This window comes from Lagopus muta, chromosome 1, assembly GCF_023343835.1.
Source record: "Lagopus muta isolate bLagMut1 chromosome 1, bLagMut1 primary, whole genome shotgun sequence".
NCBI lineage: Eukaryota > Metazoa > Chordata > Aves > Galliformes > Phasianidae > Lagopus > Lagopus muta.
Window position 1 is genome coordinate 15,878,630 of NC_064433.1, and position 13,323 is coordinate 15,891,952.

At 36.8% G+C, this 13,323-nt stretch overlaps 1 protein-coding gene across 1 annotated transcript in view; it reads left to right on the plus strand.

Annotated features, from left to right (window-relative positions):
• Window positions 1-13,323, plus strand: part of TBC1D22A (TBC1 domain family member 22A) — a 153,514-nt gene that overhangs the window by 47,410 nt on the left and 92,781 nt on the right. Inside the window, exon 9 of the mRNA XM_048933214.1 lies at window positions 9,577-9,686. Within this exon, the coding sequence (XP_048789171.1) occupies window positions 9,577-9,686 (110 nt within the window). The remainder of the gene's footprint in view (window positions 1-9,576; window positions 9,687-13,323) is intronic.

Below are 13,323 nucleotides of genomic sequence, written 5' to 3' on the forward strand. Positions count from 1 at the left end.
CTGTCCTCTCATCCTCTTTTTGTTCTCCATAAACATTCACCAAGCTTCAATGAGTGTCACGGAGTGCAACTTTGTTGTAGATGTGTTTCTGTGTCAGATGCCATTCTGTCGCTCTGCTGCTATCTGTTTCACAGCAGCAAATTGTAACGCAATACTGGTGGCAAGATTCAACCTCTGTTACCGTACTGCCAACATCTTCCTCTGACACTGTGGGCCAACATAACAAAATCAAAGACATTACTTTCAGAGCAGCCCTTTCATTTATACACTTCTGCATATAAACACAATTACCGATACGAATTCTGATTATACTGAAAATTTGGCATCTTTCTGTGTATTTTGAAGTTCTTTAAGGTTACTGTTCAAAAAACAGAAGCTTTCTTTTGTGATGCTCAGTGCACACCCCTAGAACTGTAACAGCTTAATGAAATGGGCAGTGTTATGAGGACAGGCTGAGGGAGTTGGGGCTCTTCGGCCTAGAGAAGAGAAGGCTCAAAGGAGACCTTATAGTGGCCATCCAGTACCTGAATGGGACCTACAGGAAAGCTGGGGAGGGACTTTTTATAAGGGCATGTAGTGGCAGGACAATGGGAAGTGGATTTAAAGTGGAAGAAGAAAAAAATGAGGAAAAAAATTATTTACTGTGAGGGTGGTGAGACACTGGAGCAGGTTGCCCTGTGAGGTTGTGGATGCCCCTTCCCTGCAAGTGTTCAAGGCCAGGCTGGATGGGGCTGTGAGCAATCTGGTCTAGAGCAGGGGGTTGGAACTACCTGATCTTAAAGATCCCTTCCAACCTTCTGTGATAATATTACCTTGAAGTAGTAAATTTCTGGTAAGACAGAAATATCTTTTGTGGATTCTATTGTCTCTTTTTGGCAAGTAATTATGGTACTAATTGACTTGTACTGTGAGGAAGTCATGAGAGTTCTGAAAATTATTTTATGGTGTTCTGTTTGAAATTACAAACTGGAAATGTTGCATCATGGGAATGAATGAAAAACAAAAACTTTAATAATTATAGAAGCAGTGAAATGAGATTGAAGAGAAGCCAAAAGATTTCTGCAGGTGTAGAAGTGAAAACAATGTGAAGAAGGAGAAAGTTAATTACCATTAATGTAACTATGGGAGAGGCATGTATTCTAAAGAGATCTGTGTATTTTTGCTCTGGCTTGTACATTCATTTTACTCTCCCTCTGGTCTCCATATAGTTATAATTAATGATCATCTTTCTATAGTGCAGAAGAACTGAGTTGTTTATACTTGCAGATCTAAATCTTCTCAATTGTGCTTTCAAACAGACTGGGGAATGACTTTAATGACTTCTGGCATCCAGTTCCACAACTTTGTGTGTTTATTATGGAGAAACTCACAGGAAGAAAAGCTAAAAGAGAATGAATTGCTTAAGCAATGATAACATGCTGTACAACTCGTAAGAAGCATAACATTCAAATACTGTTGATACAGATCAGTAACATCTTACGACCTACAAGAAAGTTTTCAAATTAAAATGATTCAATACTTTAAACAGCTGTAAGCAGCCTTTTTCCTCTCATTTTCAACGGCATATATGGTAAATTAATACTATGTTCCATTCAGGCATTGTTTTCAGAACTCTATGCTGAAGATGTTTAACTTAAATAGGCTTTGTTTGGAGTTTAAATACAAGAACTTCTTTAATCGTAGAGAAGTAGACAAAGCTTCTTAAAGAAACTGTGTTTTCTTCATCAGCGTGGGAATTTTTGACTTGTTTTAATTCAGAAAATATGAAATTCTCAATTTCTGCTGTAAGCTATGGAGGTGTTAAACAGAAGTGAAAAGTACTTAGGAAGACCAATGACCAAAGAAGGAAAAAAAAATCAGTTCATCAATTTCATACTTACAGAAAATGTTTAATGCTTTAGTAGCACGTTTTGTTCATTTTTGACTCTAAGTTAAACTTTTCACTTATTGACTTATAAATAGTATCATTAAAGACATTTGTGAAATGATTAGAGTGAAAATAGATTTTCTATCTGGTTAATTATGAGAAAAAAATTCCTTAAATTACAGTCATACTGAAGTACTTTGCCTTTCTTACATTTATGTAGAAAGTAAATAAACTGTGTTCTTTGTGTAGTTTCTGTGTAGTTTCTGTTTTTCGTGTGGAGAGCATATACTGTTATTTCATTATTTCTTTATTTTAATGATAAATACCTATATAAATCGTTTGAATATCATGATAGAAGCATGTGTGGTTTATTCTTACTTTCTATCCTTGTTTTTTGCCATCAATTTCATTGGGTAATTATAAATTGCAGTAAATTAAGATAGTTGAGGAATGCACTCAACAATTAAGCAAGATAAGATGTAGTGTTGCCTTTGCAATCAGAGTTTATCTTGCTCAACTATGCTTCTTTTAATTTAGAATATGGCAAGTTGTGCTTAAAAAATGTGCAAGTAATGGATGTTACTCACGTTTTCTGCTTTTAATAAGGCAGTAAGTTTGTAAGACATATTTCTTCCCTATTTGCTGTAATGATGTAGGACATAAAGATTATGTGCTTTATTGTTTTGTATAAACATATTGCCTACTACTGTAGAGCTTGGGTTTGCAGCAAACTGCTGCAGCCATAAGCTTGTGTGTATAATGTCACTGTAAAACAGTTATTTTCTGTGCCTTCATTTTTCTTTTAATTTGAGAATTTATTTTGATGTTCAATTGAATGCTCGTAGTGGGTTAAAACCATTTAAAGCCATTAAAACCAGTGTGCATTTACGCTTACTGTTACTGTTGTATGTAAATGGTTGGTGAGCTTTACTTGAGAGTAGCAACTTTTTCAGTCTTTCGTCAGTGAAAAAACAAAACATTTGAAACTTGAAATTGCTCATATTAACATAAAATTTCTTGATGATGTTTACCATTTTAATGCTTATCCAAGTTTGTCTAGTTAAAGTTAGCCACGTAATTTATTAAATACATAAGTGTTTATGGGAGTATTCAAACTCATTCCTTTTCTCATTTTTACTGTGAAGTAATTAAGTGCAGGACTGTGTGCTCTTTGTCACTGTCAGGTAAGAAGTCTTAATTGTATGTACTTGTCAAAGTTATCCTCCTATATTCGGATACACAGACAAGTTTTAGATCGTAAAGTACATTTTGATCTAATACATTTTTTTTTTTCTATCTGATAAATCCTATTTAATTCTGTACATTCATTTATGAACTCTTTTCTGAAGGCTCTTCCATTATAAAAATACAGTGCTAGAAATTCTGTCTTTAAAATATAGTATAATTTCATACTTTAAACATTTTCTAATGTTCAGCTGCCCCTGACAGAGGTTCTCTGCGTAACACAACTTGTGTGTTACCGTTTTTGGAAGTGCTTTTGAGTGTGTGAAACGTACATTTTAATAAACAGCTGTATGTGGAATTCCTTGAAATATAATGCTTTTTACTTACTGTTGTCACATTTTTAAAAAGCATCTCTTCTGTTTGAAGAAGTGCATTGCCTCTGAACATATCCAGTCACACTGAATGTAAAAAACCTTCCGTGTGCTGAGTTAAATTTAGAGTTTTCAGATCTTTTTACAATATCCTCAAGGTGTTGTGGCATTGGTTTTAAAAGAAAAATGGTCTATTGTTTATCTATTTGCACTGATCCTCCTGTGTCTTGATATGTCAGTCACTGATCCTAAAATTTTTTAAGGGATTTTTGTCATCTTTTTTGTTAAGATCTGTTGCTGTGCAAAATTTTGAGGTCTTTTCATAGTCGCTGCCTCCTGTTCTTTCCACAAATAACACATCCCCAGTTTAAATATCATAGGACGATAGAAATTGAAAGGAACTAGAAGAGGTTACGCTGGGCAGTATCATATCCCAAGTCAGGACTGGCTGTATATAGGACCAAAGCTGTCTGTCATTTTAAGACCCTCTCCCACAAACCCAGGCATCACACTGTGTCCCACATAATGCCTTTTTCTGTCCTGTGCTGCAGGGAGTCTGGTACCAGAACCCGCTGTCTGTTCGTTGCTGTGATCTCCTCTCCTCCATCACCTGTTTCCTGCTGATACCTACTAATCTAAATAGCTTCTTGCAACTGAAACCAGTTACTTTCCTCTGTCACTGAGTAGATAGGAAAATTTAATTATTTTTTCAGTAGTTAAATTATGCATATATAAAGACTATTTTATTCCTCTCTGTAGTTGTCTTTATTATTTAATAAAAAAAATAATTTTTTCCACACTCAACACGTTTTCTGGTGTATCCTTCAAATTCTCAGTCCCTGGGCCTTGCTTTAGACTTCTTTGGGCAGGCGGTGGTTATGTCTCCCTGTTCTTGTTCTCTGCTCTGTGTATTTGTGTGTATGTATATACGTAGACTCATTGCTTGAAAAAATTAAATGATAAGCTCAAGCTAGGTAATTAAAAAATGTGGTTTGGGAGGCAAGTTCAACCTTTAATCTTTCATTTCCTATTCTCCAAGTGGCTTTTGAATTTCTCAGGAAACTCCCTTATCAGGCATTCTGTGTAAATGCTCATCAGCATCCTGTGCTCGTCATGCATATTGGATGCTAATTACTTACTAGTCTTCTAATTTGGTATCACACGCACCACTTCCCTCTGGCAGTCTGTTTTGGTTGACAGCAACAAACCTATTGAAGTGATTACTTTGTGAAGAATATGCACTGAATGTTGTGTTCTTTTTTGTCACTAATTTTTTTTTTTTTCAAGAGCTGTCATCTTTAAAGCTTTGAACTGCTGTTCTACAGAGATGTCGTTCTCAGCTCAGTGCCTTAAGTTTTTTTTTTTTCCTAAATGTAACTCGCATTTACTGGCCAGATTTCTTGCTTTTGTAAAAGTTTGTTAGCCAGATCTGTGTTTTGTTTTATGCAAGTTCTGCAGGTCGAAAACCTGTTGGTTCCACCTGGTCTATGTAGTTCTCTTTGGTACTCCATTTTTGTGGTAGACTCATTGAATCAATGTATTGAGCTGGACCTCAGCTGTGTGCCTACAAAGAGCCTATCTCTTTTGTTTCATTTACAACACGAGCTGAGAATTTCTCTATGTTTCAAATAAATTATCACGCTCAAAAAACAAATGTATTTCTATGTAGATGTGTGCAATGGGTTATGAATAGAAATTAAGGGCAAACTATGGACTACTTATTGAGGAAAAAATATTTTGCCATTAAAATTTGATCTACAGAAAGCTTGAGTGGAAAATCTTACTGGCAAGCATGCAGACCCGCTAAAGGAAGTCTCCCAATGATTTGCTGTTTTCTGGTATGCAGTCTGGAGTTAGGGAATAAGTATATGAGATATTTACTCTTTTGCAATAGAACTAATTGTAGAGTCATGCATTAACTTTGACCATAAAAATTAGGTCAAAGTAATCAAGCTCACAGTGTTTTTGGAGAAGGTGATTTACCTTGTTATCCAGGTCAGTGGAGATTGTAATGGTTCTGTCATATACAGCAAAATAATATGGAGACTTAATAAAGTAAAACGATTAATGATAAAATCATTATTCTTATATTGATGTATGTAATTGTATATATCATGCTTTGTATTCCATCTTTAGGAAGTTCTGGCAGATGATCTGAAAACAAGTGTAAGATTATTAGCAGTCTTTAGACAGACAAATCAACAGTACAGGTTGTATGAGAACATGGCTTGTCATAGGGAATATGTGAAATGCAGTAAGGTCACGTTTACCTGCACCTGCACTGGTGAAATGAATGGGTTCTTTTTATTTTTTAATTTTACCTTTGTGACTTCACTATCACAAAGACAGGAAAGTTTTTGCTTTGGTAATTAATCCTTAACACCTCAAAAGCTATTTCTATCAGATAAATACGCAATTAGGAACTTTTCAATGGGAGATATTGATGTGGTTATGTAAATACTTAATTAGGTAATTGCTACTGAAAGAATTTACATTTAAATGCTCTATTATGTTCCGATCCCCTTAGAAAAATGCTGCTTCCATGCAACAATGACTAAATAGCTGTTCTGTAAGTCTTTGAAAACTGAGTTTGTGATGGGATACGTAATATCTTCTAGATGTGGAAATATTACTGTGTACCTCTGAATGCAATCATATGTGTCTAATTCTGCAGTCTGTGTCCTTTGCTGGTACCTCCGAAGCTATGACATGTATTTACAATAAAATACTGTAAATGTTATACAGACAAGCACCTACGCATGCGTGCTCATGGTGATTTCCTTGCACATAGCTGCAACATCTGTATACTTTGGACTTGAAATGTATGACAGTTCTTACACACTAGCTGAGAAATACATTTACACAAAGTAATGCTTCATAAAAAAAACAGTTTTAAGATGTTCAAAGAAGCTGAGCTTTGTGCATTTGCATATTTGTTATGTTGTGTATTCAATGTGTGTAAAGAACAATCCTTCATCAAACAGGCTTGTTTTGGGTTGTAGAACTTTCTTATTTTTATTATACCACCATCCATTTTAGTCTCTACTTTTCACTCTAGTGAACCCTTCTGAGTTTTCAGTATTTATTTCAGCACAGAATGTCTTCATAAATAGAATTCCCACTGAAGTTTAAGTTTTCCATTTCTTTAATTAATGTAGAAATGCGTTATTGTATGATTCCATCTGGCTGTAACAGGAGATATATTTACCCCCTATCAAATTAAATAGTTTTACAAAATTCAGATACGTTTAAAAGACAATGAGAGATCAGATATGAATTTTGTGTTATCATTTTGAACAGCTTCTGCCAAATTTACTGACTAGGCTTAAACTCATCTCTAAACCTGTTTTGAATGGCCACGAGCCATTGTTTGTTTACTGTGTTTATTCTCAGCTGTCACTGGAGTAGTAAATGTATGACTAGTTGTAATTAATTATTGTTATTATTTATCTATCTATCCACTGCCTTAGGGAGTGGATCTAGTTAAAGCCATTTAGGAAAACTTATTCTTAATACACTGTGGGATGTTTCAAAAGCACTCAGTGGCAATCAGTAAAGAATGGCTAATACCATGCTTACAGCAATGCACATATACAGATCAGCATGTCATCGACTCTATGCTACAGCAGTTTTCCTTCAGGCAACTATTTTACTGTCTTCTACAATTACATAGATAACAAGATAAAAATCTCCACAGGAAACTGAAGAAAATTAGAAATGTTACTGTGAGACTTTGTAGTTGGGACTTTTTTATGCAGTGTTTTTTTCCCCCAAGAGATTTACGCATATACACATTTCCCTGCTTCTTTTCCCCATATTCTTGTTACTTGATTTTATACTACTGTCCATTCAGATTTCAGTCATTGGAAACAAATGTGAAGTTATCTAAAACTCAGATTTTTTGTTCTGTTTTCAAACAAAATTCTTAAATTGGAGTAATGTTTTGTCTCATCCGCTTTTAAGATGGTTATACAAACTGGGAGAAGAACTCTGTAAGAGCAGCAGTGCAGAGAAGGACTTGGGCCGGGGCAGTCCAAGGTGTTTATATAGACTGGGGGATGAACCCCTTGAGAGCAGCCCTGCAGAGAAGGACTTGGGGGTCCTGGTGGATGAGAAGCTGGACATGAGCCAGCAGTGTGCGCTTGCAGCCCGGAAAGCCAACTGTGTTGTGGGCTGCATTAAAAAAGGGGTGGGCAGCAGGGAGAGGGAGGTGATCGTCCCCCTCTACTCAGCTCTTGTGAGGCCCCACCTGCAGTACTGCGTGCAGGCCTGGGGCCCCTGGTACAGGAAGGACGTGGAGCTCTTGGCATGAGAGGAGAGCCACTGAGATGACCAGAGGGCTGGAGCATCTCTCCTATGAGGAAAGGTTGAGGGAGATGGGATTGCTTAGCTTGGAGAAGAGAAGGCTCTGGATGGACATCATTGTGGCCTTCCAGTATTTAAAAGGAGCATAAAAACAGGAGGGGGAACAGCTGTTTATGAGAGTGGATAGTAATAGGACAAGGGGGAATGGTTTTAAACTGAGACAGGGGAGGTTTAGGTGTTAGATATTCGGAGGAAGCTTTTCACTCTGAGGGTGGTGACGCACTGGAACAGGTTGCCCAAGGAGGCTGTGGATGCCCCATCCCTGGAGGTATTCAAGGCCAGGCTGGATGTGGCTCTGGGCAGCCTGGTCTGGTGGTTGGCGACCCTGCACACAGCAGGGGGTTGAAACTCAGTGGTCATTGTGGTCCTTTTCAACTCAGGCCATTCTATGACTCTGTGATTCCATGATTTTTACTTCTTCTGTTGCTTGTTTGTTTTAACGCCTTCTGCTTTGTTTTCTTTTTATTTTTAAGTATCTCTAGCATGTTTGTCTTCATCCAAGTAAGCCCTCTCCCTGTGCTACTACATTTGCATGCAGGTTTTTTCCCCTTAAAACCACATGGGAAAAGAAATATTTTGCACTACTACCTATATAAATCAGCGCTAAATATGTAAAATGGTACTTTGCATATTCTGTCTATATTCCTTAATGGAACTTGTCATGAAAATGGATGGCCTATTTTTATTTCAGCAGAAGTGTGGGTCGCTTAAATATTTAGAGTCATTTTTTGAGCTTCCGTAATAAAATGTGGAGCAACCATTGCAGATCACTGAGCATTTGCTTGCTTCTGGCTTTTGTGATGCTTTGCCTTCTTTATTTGATTTAGTGTCTAGATGACTTCCACAGTGTGGGCATACACTACGTTTTAGTTAAAAAAAAATAATGATTAATATAATGGATGCAATAAATACACTTCTTAGCCAGTATAATGCAAATTGGCATCCCTTAGCAGTCAGTACTGGGACTGGTGCTCTTTAATATTTTTATCTCTGACATTGATAGTGGGATTGAGTGCACTCTCAGCAAATTTGCAGATGACACCAAGCTGTGGGATGCAGTCCATTCGCCCGAGGGGGATGGGATGCCATCCAGAAAGACCTAGACAGGCTCCAGCAGTGGGCCCATGTCAACCATATGAAATCCAACAAAGTCAAGTGTGAGGTCTTGCACTTGGGTTGTGGCAGCCTCCACTATGAGTACAAACGGGGATGCGTAAGGATTGCCCTGCTAAAAATTTTTTTTGGGAGAAAAAATAGTCTTTTCCATTTTGTATGATTTCCTTTGGATTACACATAGTTACTTGAAAACAGACAAATTCTCCTTGAAAAGCTATAGTCAGCTTTTAAACCATTTTACTGGTTTTTAAAAGGGGTATTTTGGGGCTTTCTTCTGTCAGAACTTGAAACGTTTTATTGTGTGTGGTACAGACATAAACGCTCTGCAGAGGTTGTTCACGCATAACATGAAGGCTTCTGATAATCCTCTTTCAGGTGTGAAATATCTAGAATGAAGTAATTTATTATATATTAATTCTGGTTAACCAGGCATGATTTGAGATTTTCACAGTCTGCAGGAAATTAAGTATTCATTAATATTTAAAGCCATTAGATGACACAGTTGAGCAATAAATGATTCATTTGGTCCCCGCTTAAGTAAATGTTCGTTGAAGTTTCTGACTAGAAGATAAGTGGTGCTTGTCTTTGTTTTCAGTTATTTTCCTCATCTTTGCTTTATTTATTCTATGCACTTCATTGACTTGTCTTCTTCTCTCTCTTTTCCTGAAACAGAAGAAGAGGAAGTGGAAAATTTTGATGTTTCCAGTCTGCCTGAAGAAGTACTGCAGAACATAGAAGCTGACAGTTATTGGTGCATGAGCAAGTTGCTTGATGGCATTCAGGTAAATTGATTTTTCCTGTCTGTAAGTAGTGGAGATAACTGATTAATGTCATGGCTTTGAACTGCTTTAAGGTTGTTGGGAAAAAATGCATCTGTGAAAAACAGGGGAGGAGTAGATTTTCCCATTGGAGAAATCTGCTGCAAATTTGGCATATTAGGAAAAAAAAGTTCAACTTTTTTTGTTCTTTTTATGACTTCTTATGACGTGCTAGAGCAGAGTAAAACTGTCCATTTCTAGAGTCATATTATGCATCTCAGTCACCAGTTGTACAGAAGGTTTACTTAAGTCTCCAAGTAAAAGAGTCCCAATGAGATTCTGAAAAGCTGGCTCCTGTATTGATTCATTTTGAAATGATTGATACGTCATCCTTTAAACTTACTAAACTTACTCTTACTAGTTCCTGAAATTATTTTCATGTTTTTAAAACGTCTGGTTTAGGCTTGATATTTCTACAACCTCCCTGAGTGTTGTCTGAATTGGTTCAACATAGGAAAGCTATTAATATAGACTCAGTTTTGTCCTAAGTGCTGCAAGTAACAGCAGAGTGGAGGATTTGTAAGTACTTGTTGGATCTACAAACTAAATGTGTAGCTCGGTGTCTTGTATTTAGGTGAGGGAGAGGAGTCAGTACAGTCTGGCAAAGATTAAATGGTTGTCAAAACACCTGTATTGGATATTTAGCATTGTACAACACTATGTGCTGCATCGGCATTGCAGCAGTAAAGCAGATACTTCTGACTTCTGACAGGACAAGGGGAAACGGCTGGAAACTGCAGCATAGGAAGTTCTACACAAACATGCGCAAGAACTTCTTTACAGTGAGGTGACGGAGCACTGGAACAGGCTGCCCAGGGAGGTGGTGGAGTCTCCTTCTCTGGAGACGTTCAAGACCTGCCTGGATGCCTACCTGTGCGACCTGCTGTAGGGAACCTGCTTTGGCAGGGGGGTTGGACTCGATGATCTCTGGAGGTCCCTTCCAACCCCTACAATTCTGTGATTCTGTGATTCTGTGACTTTACGAAGAAGTTATCTGAATTGAATTTTATAGGCTTTATGTTGTGATAGACATAAATAGTATGCCACTAATTCTGTTTTTCAGATCTGTCATTTGAGATAAACATTCTGAATTTTGTAGAAAGTAAAAATAATCTGACTTTTGAAAGTCAGAACATACACAAGAAAATAATAATCAGTGTGTCTTTCTGGGCTGCGATGAGATCAAAGTTGACCTTTGACAAAAACATGAAAGTTTCCGAAAGGCGTTGATTTCTCCTTTACACTGGCAACAAAGAATGTTAGCGATGTTCACTAGGCAGATGGTTGCAGTCAGGGTTCATTTGCTGTTTTCAGTGAGCTGATTAGAAAATAAATTATGGTTACAACTATTTAGCACTTCGCTGCCGCTGCTTTTCTTTTTTTAAGTGATGTTCATACCATCTCTTTCTCATTATTCCCTGATTTTAAATGAGCTGTACTCACAGTGTGGAGAATCTTTGCTTTGAAATTGTTTCAGTATTATTTTGATGACAATAGAAGAATTAGTTACAGGGATAGCAAAACTTTGGTAGATTGATTCCTAGCATTTTCGTAGAAGAAGAGATGATGGAAAAGTGCTTTTACAACATATGATGAATTCAATCCTTCTGATAGGTCTCATGTATCTTACTTAGTTTTCAATACCTTTTGGGCAAATGCTTGAAAACTAAAGTGTTTATTTCTCCAATTACTTTTAATGCAGTGAAGAACACGGAGGTTGAAGTTATGTATCTGGAAAATGCCTATCCTCCAATCATTAATAAGTCATCATTAAATACCAGCAACAATAAAAATTCATATGAAATAAAGCTGCAATTTTCAATGAAACTAATGTTTTTGAGATTCCCAATTTTGATAGCATTTTTAGGATAAATGTTTTTCACATTTTAGTACTTAATATTTTGAAAAGTGCTTTGACATGCTCTTCCTTATGTGTATGTTTTAATATGAATGCTTAATTGACAAAAGCATGTTGCAAAATTACACTTATAACAGAATTTGTTTTTTTATGATAATGAGTCAAGAAACAGAGCACTTTAATTTCCATGAGGGTATTTTGAGTATATTTCTCCTTGTTCAATGTCAAATGAGCAGTAGCTCAACTTTCGTGTAGCATCATTGAAAAACGTAGTCTCTTTATCATATTGATCCCTGTAAAAGATGCCGCATTTCTTATTTCATCCTCGCTAAATGGCTGCATTTCAAAATATTTGACCACGTATCAAGAACAAAAGTCAGAACTTGAAATCTACTTGAAGAAATGTGTGTAAAAAATATTTTACAATTTTGTCTGATTGTGGAAAATCTGTCACAGGGCCGCTGCTGTACTTTTCTAATAGAAAAGGAAACTTAAAGATGACATCATTTCTCCTTAAAATTCTGTTTTCGTACAAAAGCATCAAGTGCTGATAAACAAATTATTGAAACTAATTGTAATGCAATTAAACTGCATCGATTAAAAAATTTAAGCTCGTACATAGATGGAATGGTTATCAATTGGATGTATTCAGGGATGCACTCATCTATCAAAAGCAGGCTTGAAATATTATGCTGCAGTGTGACTAATGATGTTACAGTTAACTCATTGCAACTGCAGAGTGCTGCTGAAATAAAAGATTTGCTTCTTTCTTTCCTCCCGTTCTGCTTTGTTGTCTCCCTATGTGTTGATGCCCATTTTCTGCTCAGATAGAGGGGTCATGTTGCAGGATGAGTTTGTTGGGATAATTAATCCAACTGGAAATTATCTTGTTGAGAAGCAGATGAAAGATTGTTTTACTGAGCTGACTTACATTCTGGATATGTGATTATAGGATCCTTTGAAGGGAGACAAGGACTAAATGGGGAATAGGGTGTTAGGATAATGTGGAATCATTAAATTTAACGTCAAGCCCAAAGAGCATAAGAGGATTTATATCAAACTAATAAACCTGTGCTCCTCCCTGCTCCTGAACGTTCCTTTGTGATCTCTTGCTGAGAGCAAGAGCTGTGAGCTGATTTAGAGATCTGAATCACACAACAAAAAAGCACTCATCAAAGACCTTAAACTGGCACTGTAGCAAAAAATGAGTAGAAGTACCCAGCAGGGCCAGGGCATAATCACAGCAGGTAAGATGTGGATTTACTTTGCTGTAGATTATAAATTTGTGCAGCTTGTTGCTAATATGCAGTAAACTAGATTGTCCACTTCAGGTTTCTCTGCTTATCAGTGAAGGTGCTACTGATTGTTTCTTGGAAGTAGTTCTCCCTGTTCCCTCAGTATTTTCCATGTAATCTGCTATACATGCATTGTGGAAGGTCTTTACAGCCAACGAGCAAAACTGCTCTTTTCTCACAAAGCTAAAAAACCATGAAAAAAAAAACATTAAAAAAAAAAAAAAAGCCCAAATCCTAAACAAGGTCAGTGCTTAATGTTTCCTATTTTTTATGAAAATACATTCCAGGAGACTTACATATGACAGCTGATATTTTGTCTAAAATGCCTGAATAACTGATGCAAGGAATGTGCGATGCTGTGGCGATAACTGCAATCTGGAAATGTGTGCTGAATAGCCATAATGTATTGATGAGTGTAGCCTTTCCACTTGGTGTTGGCCTCTCAGGA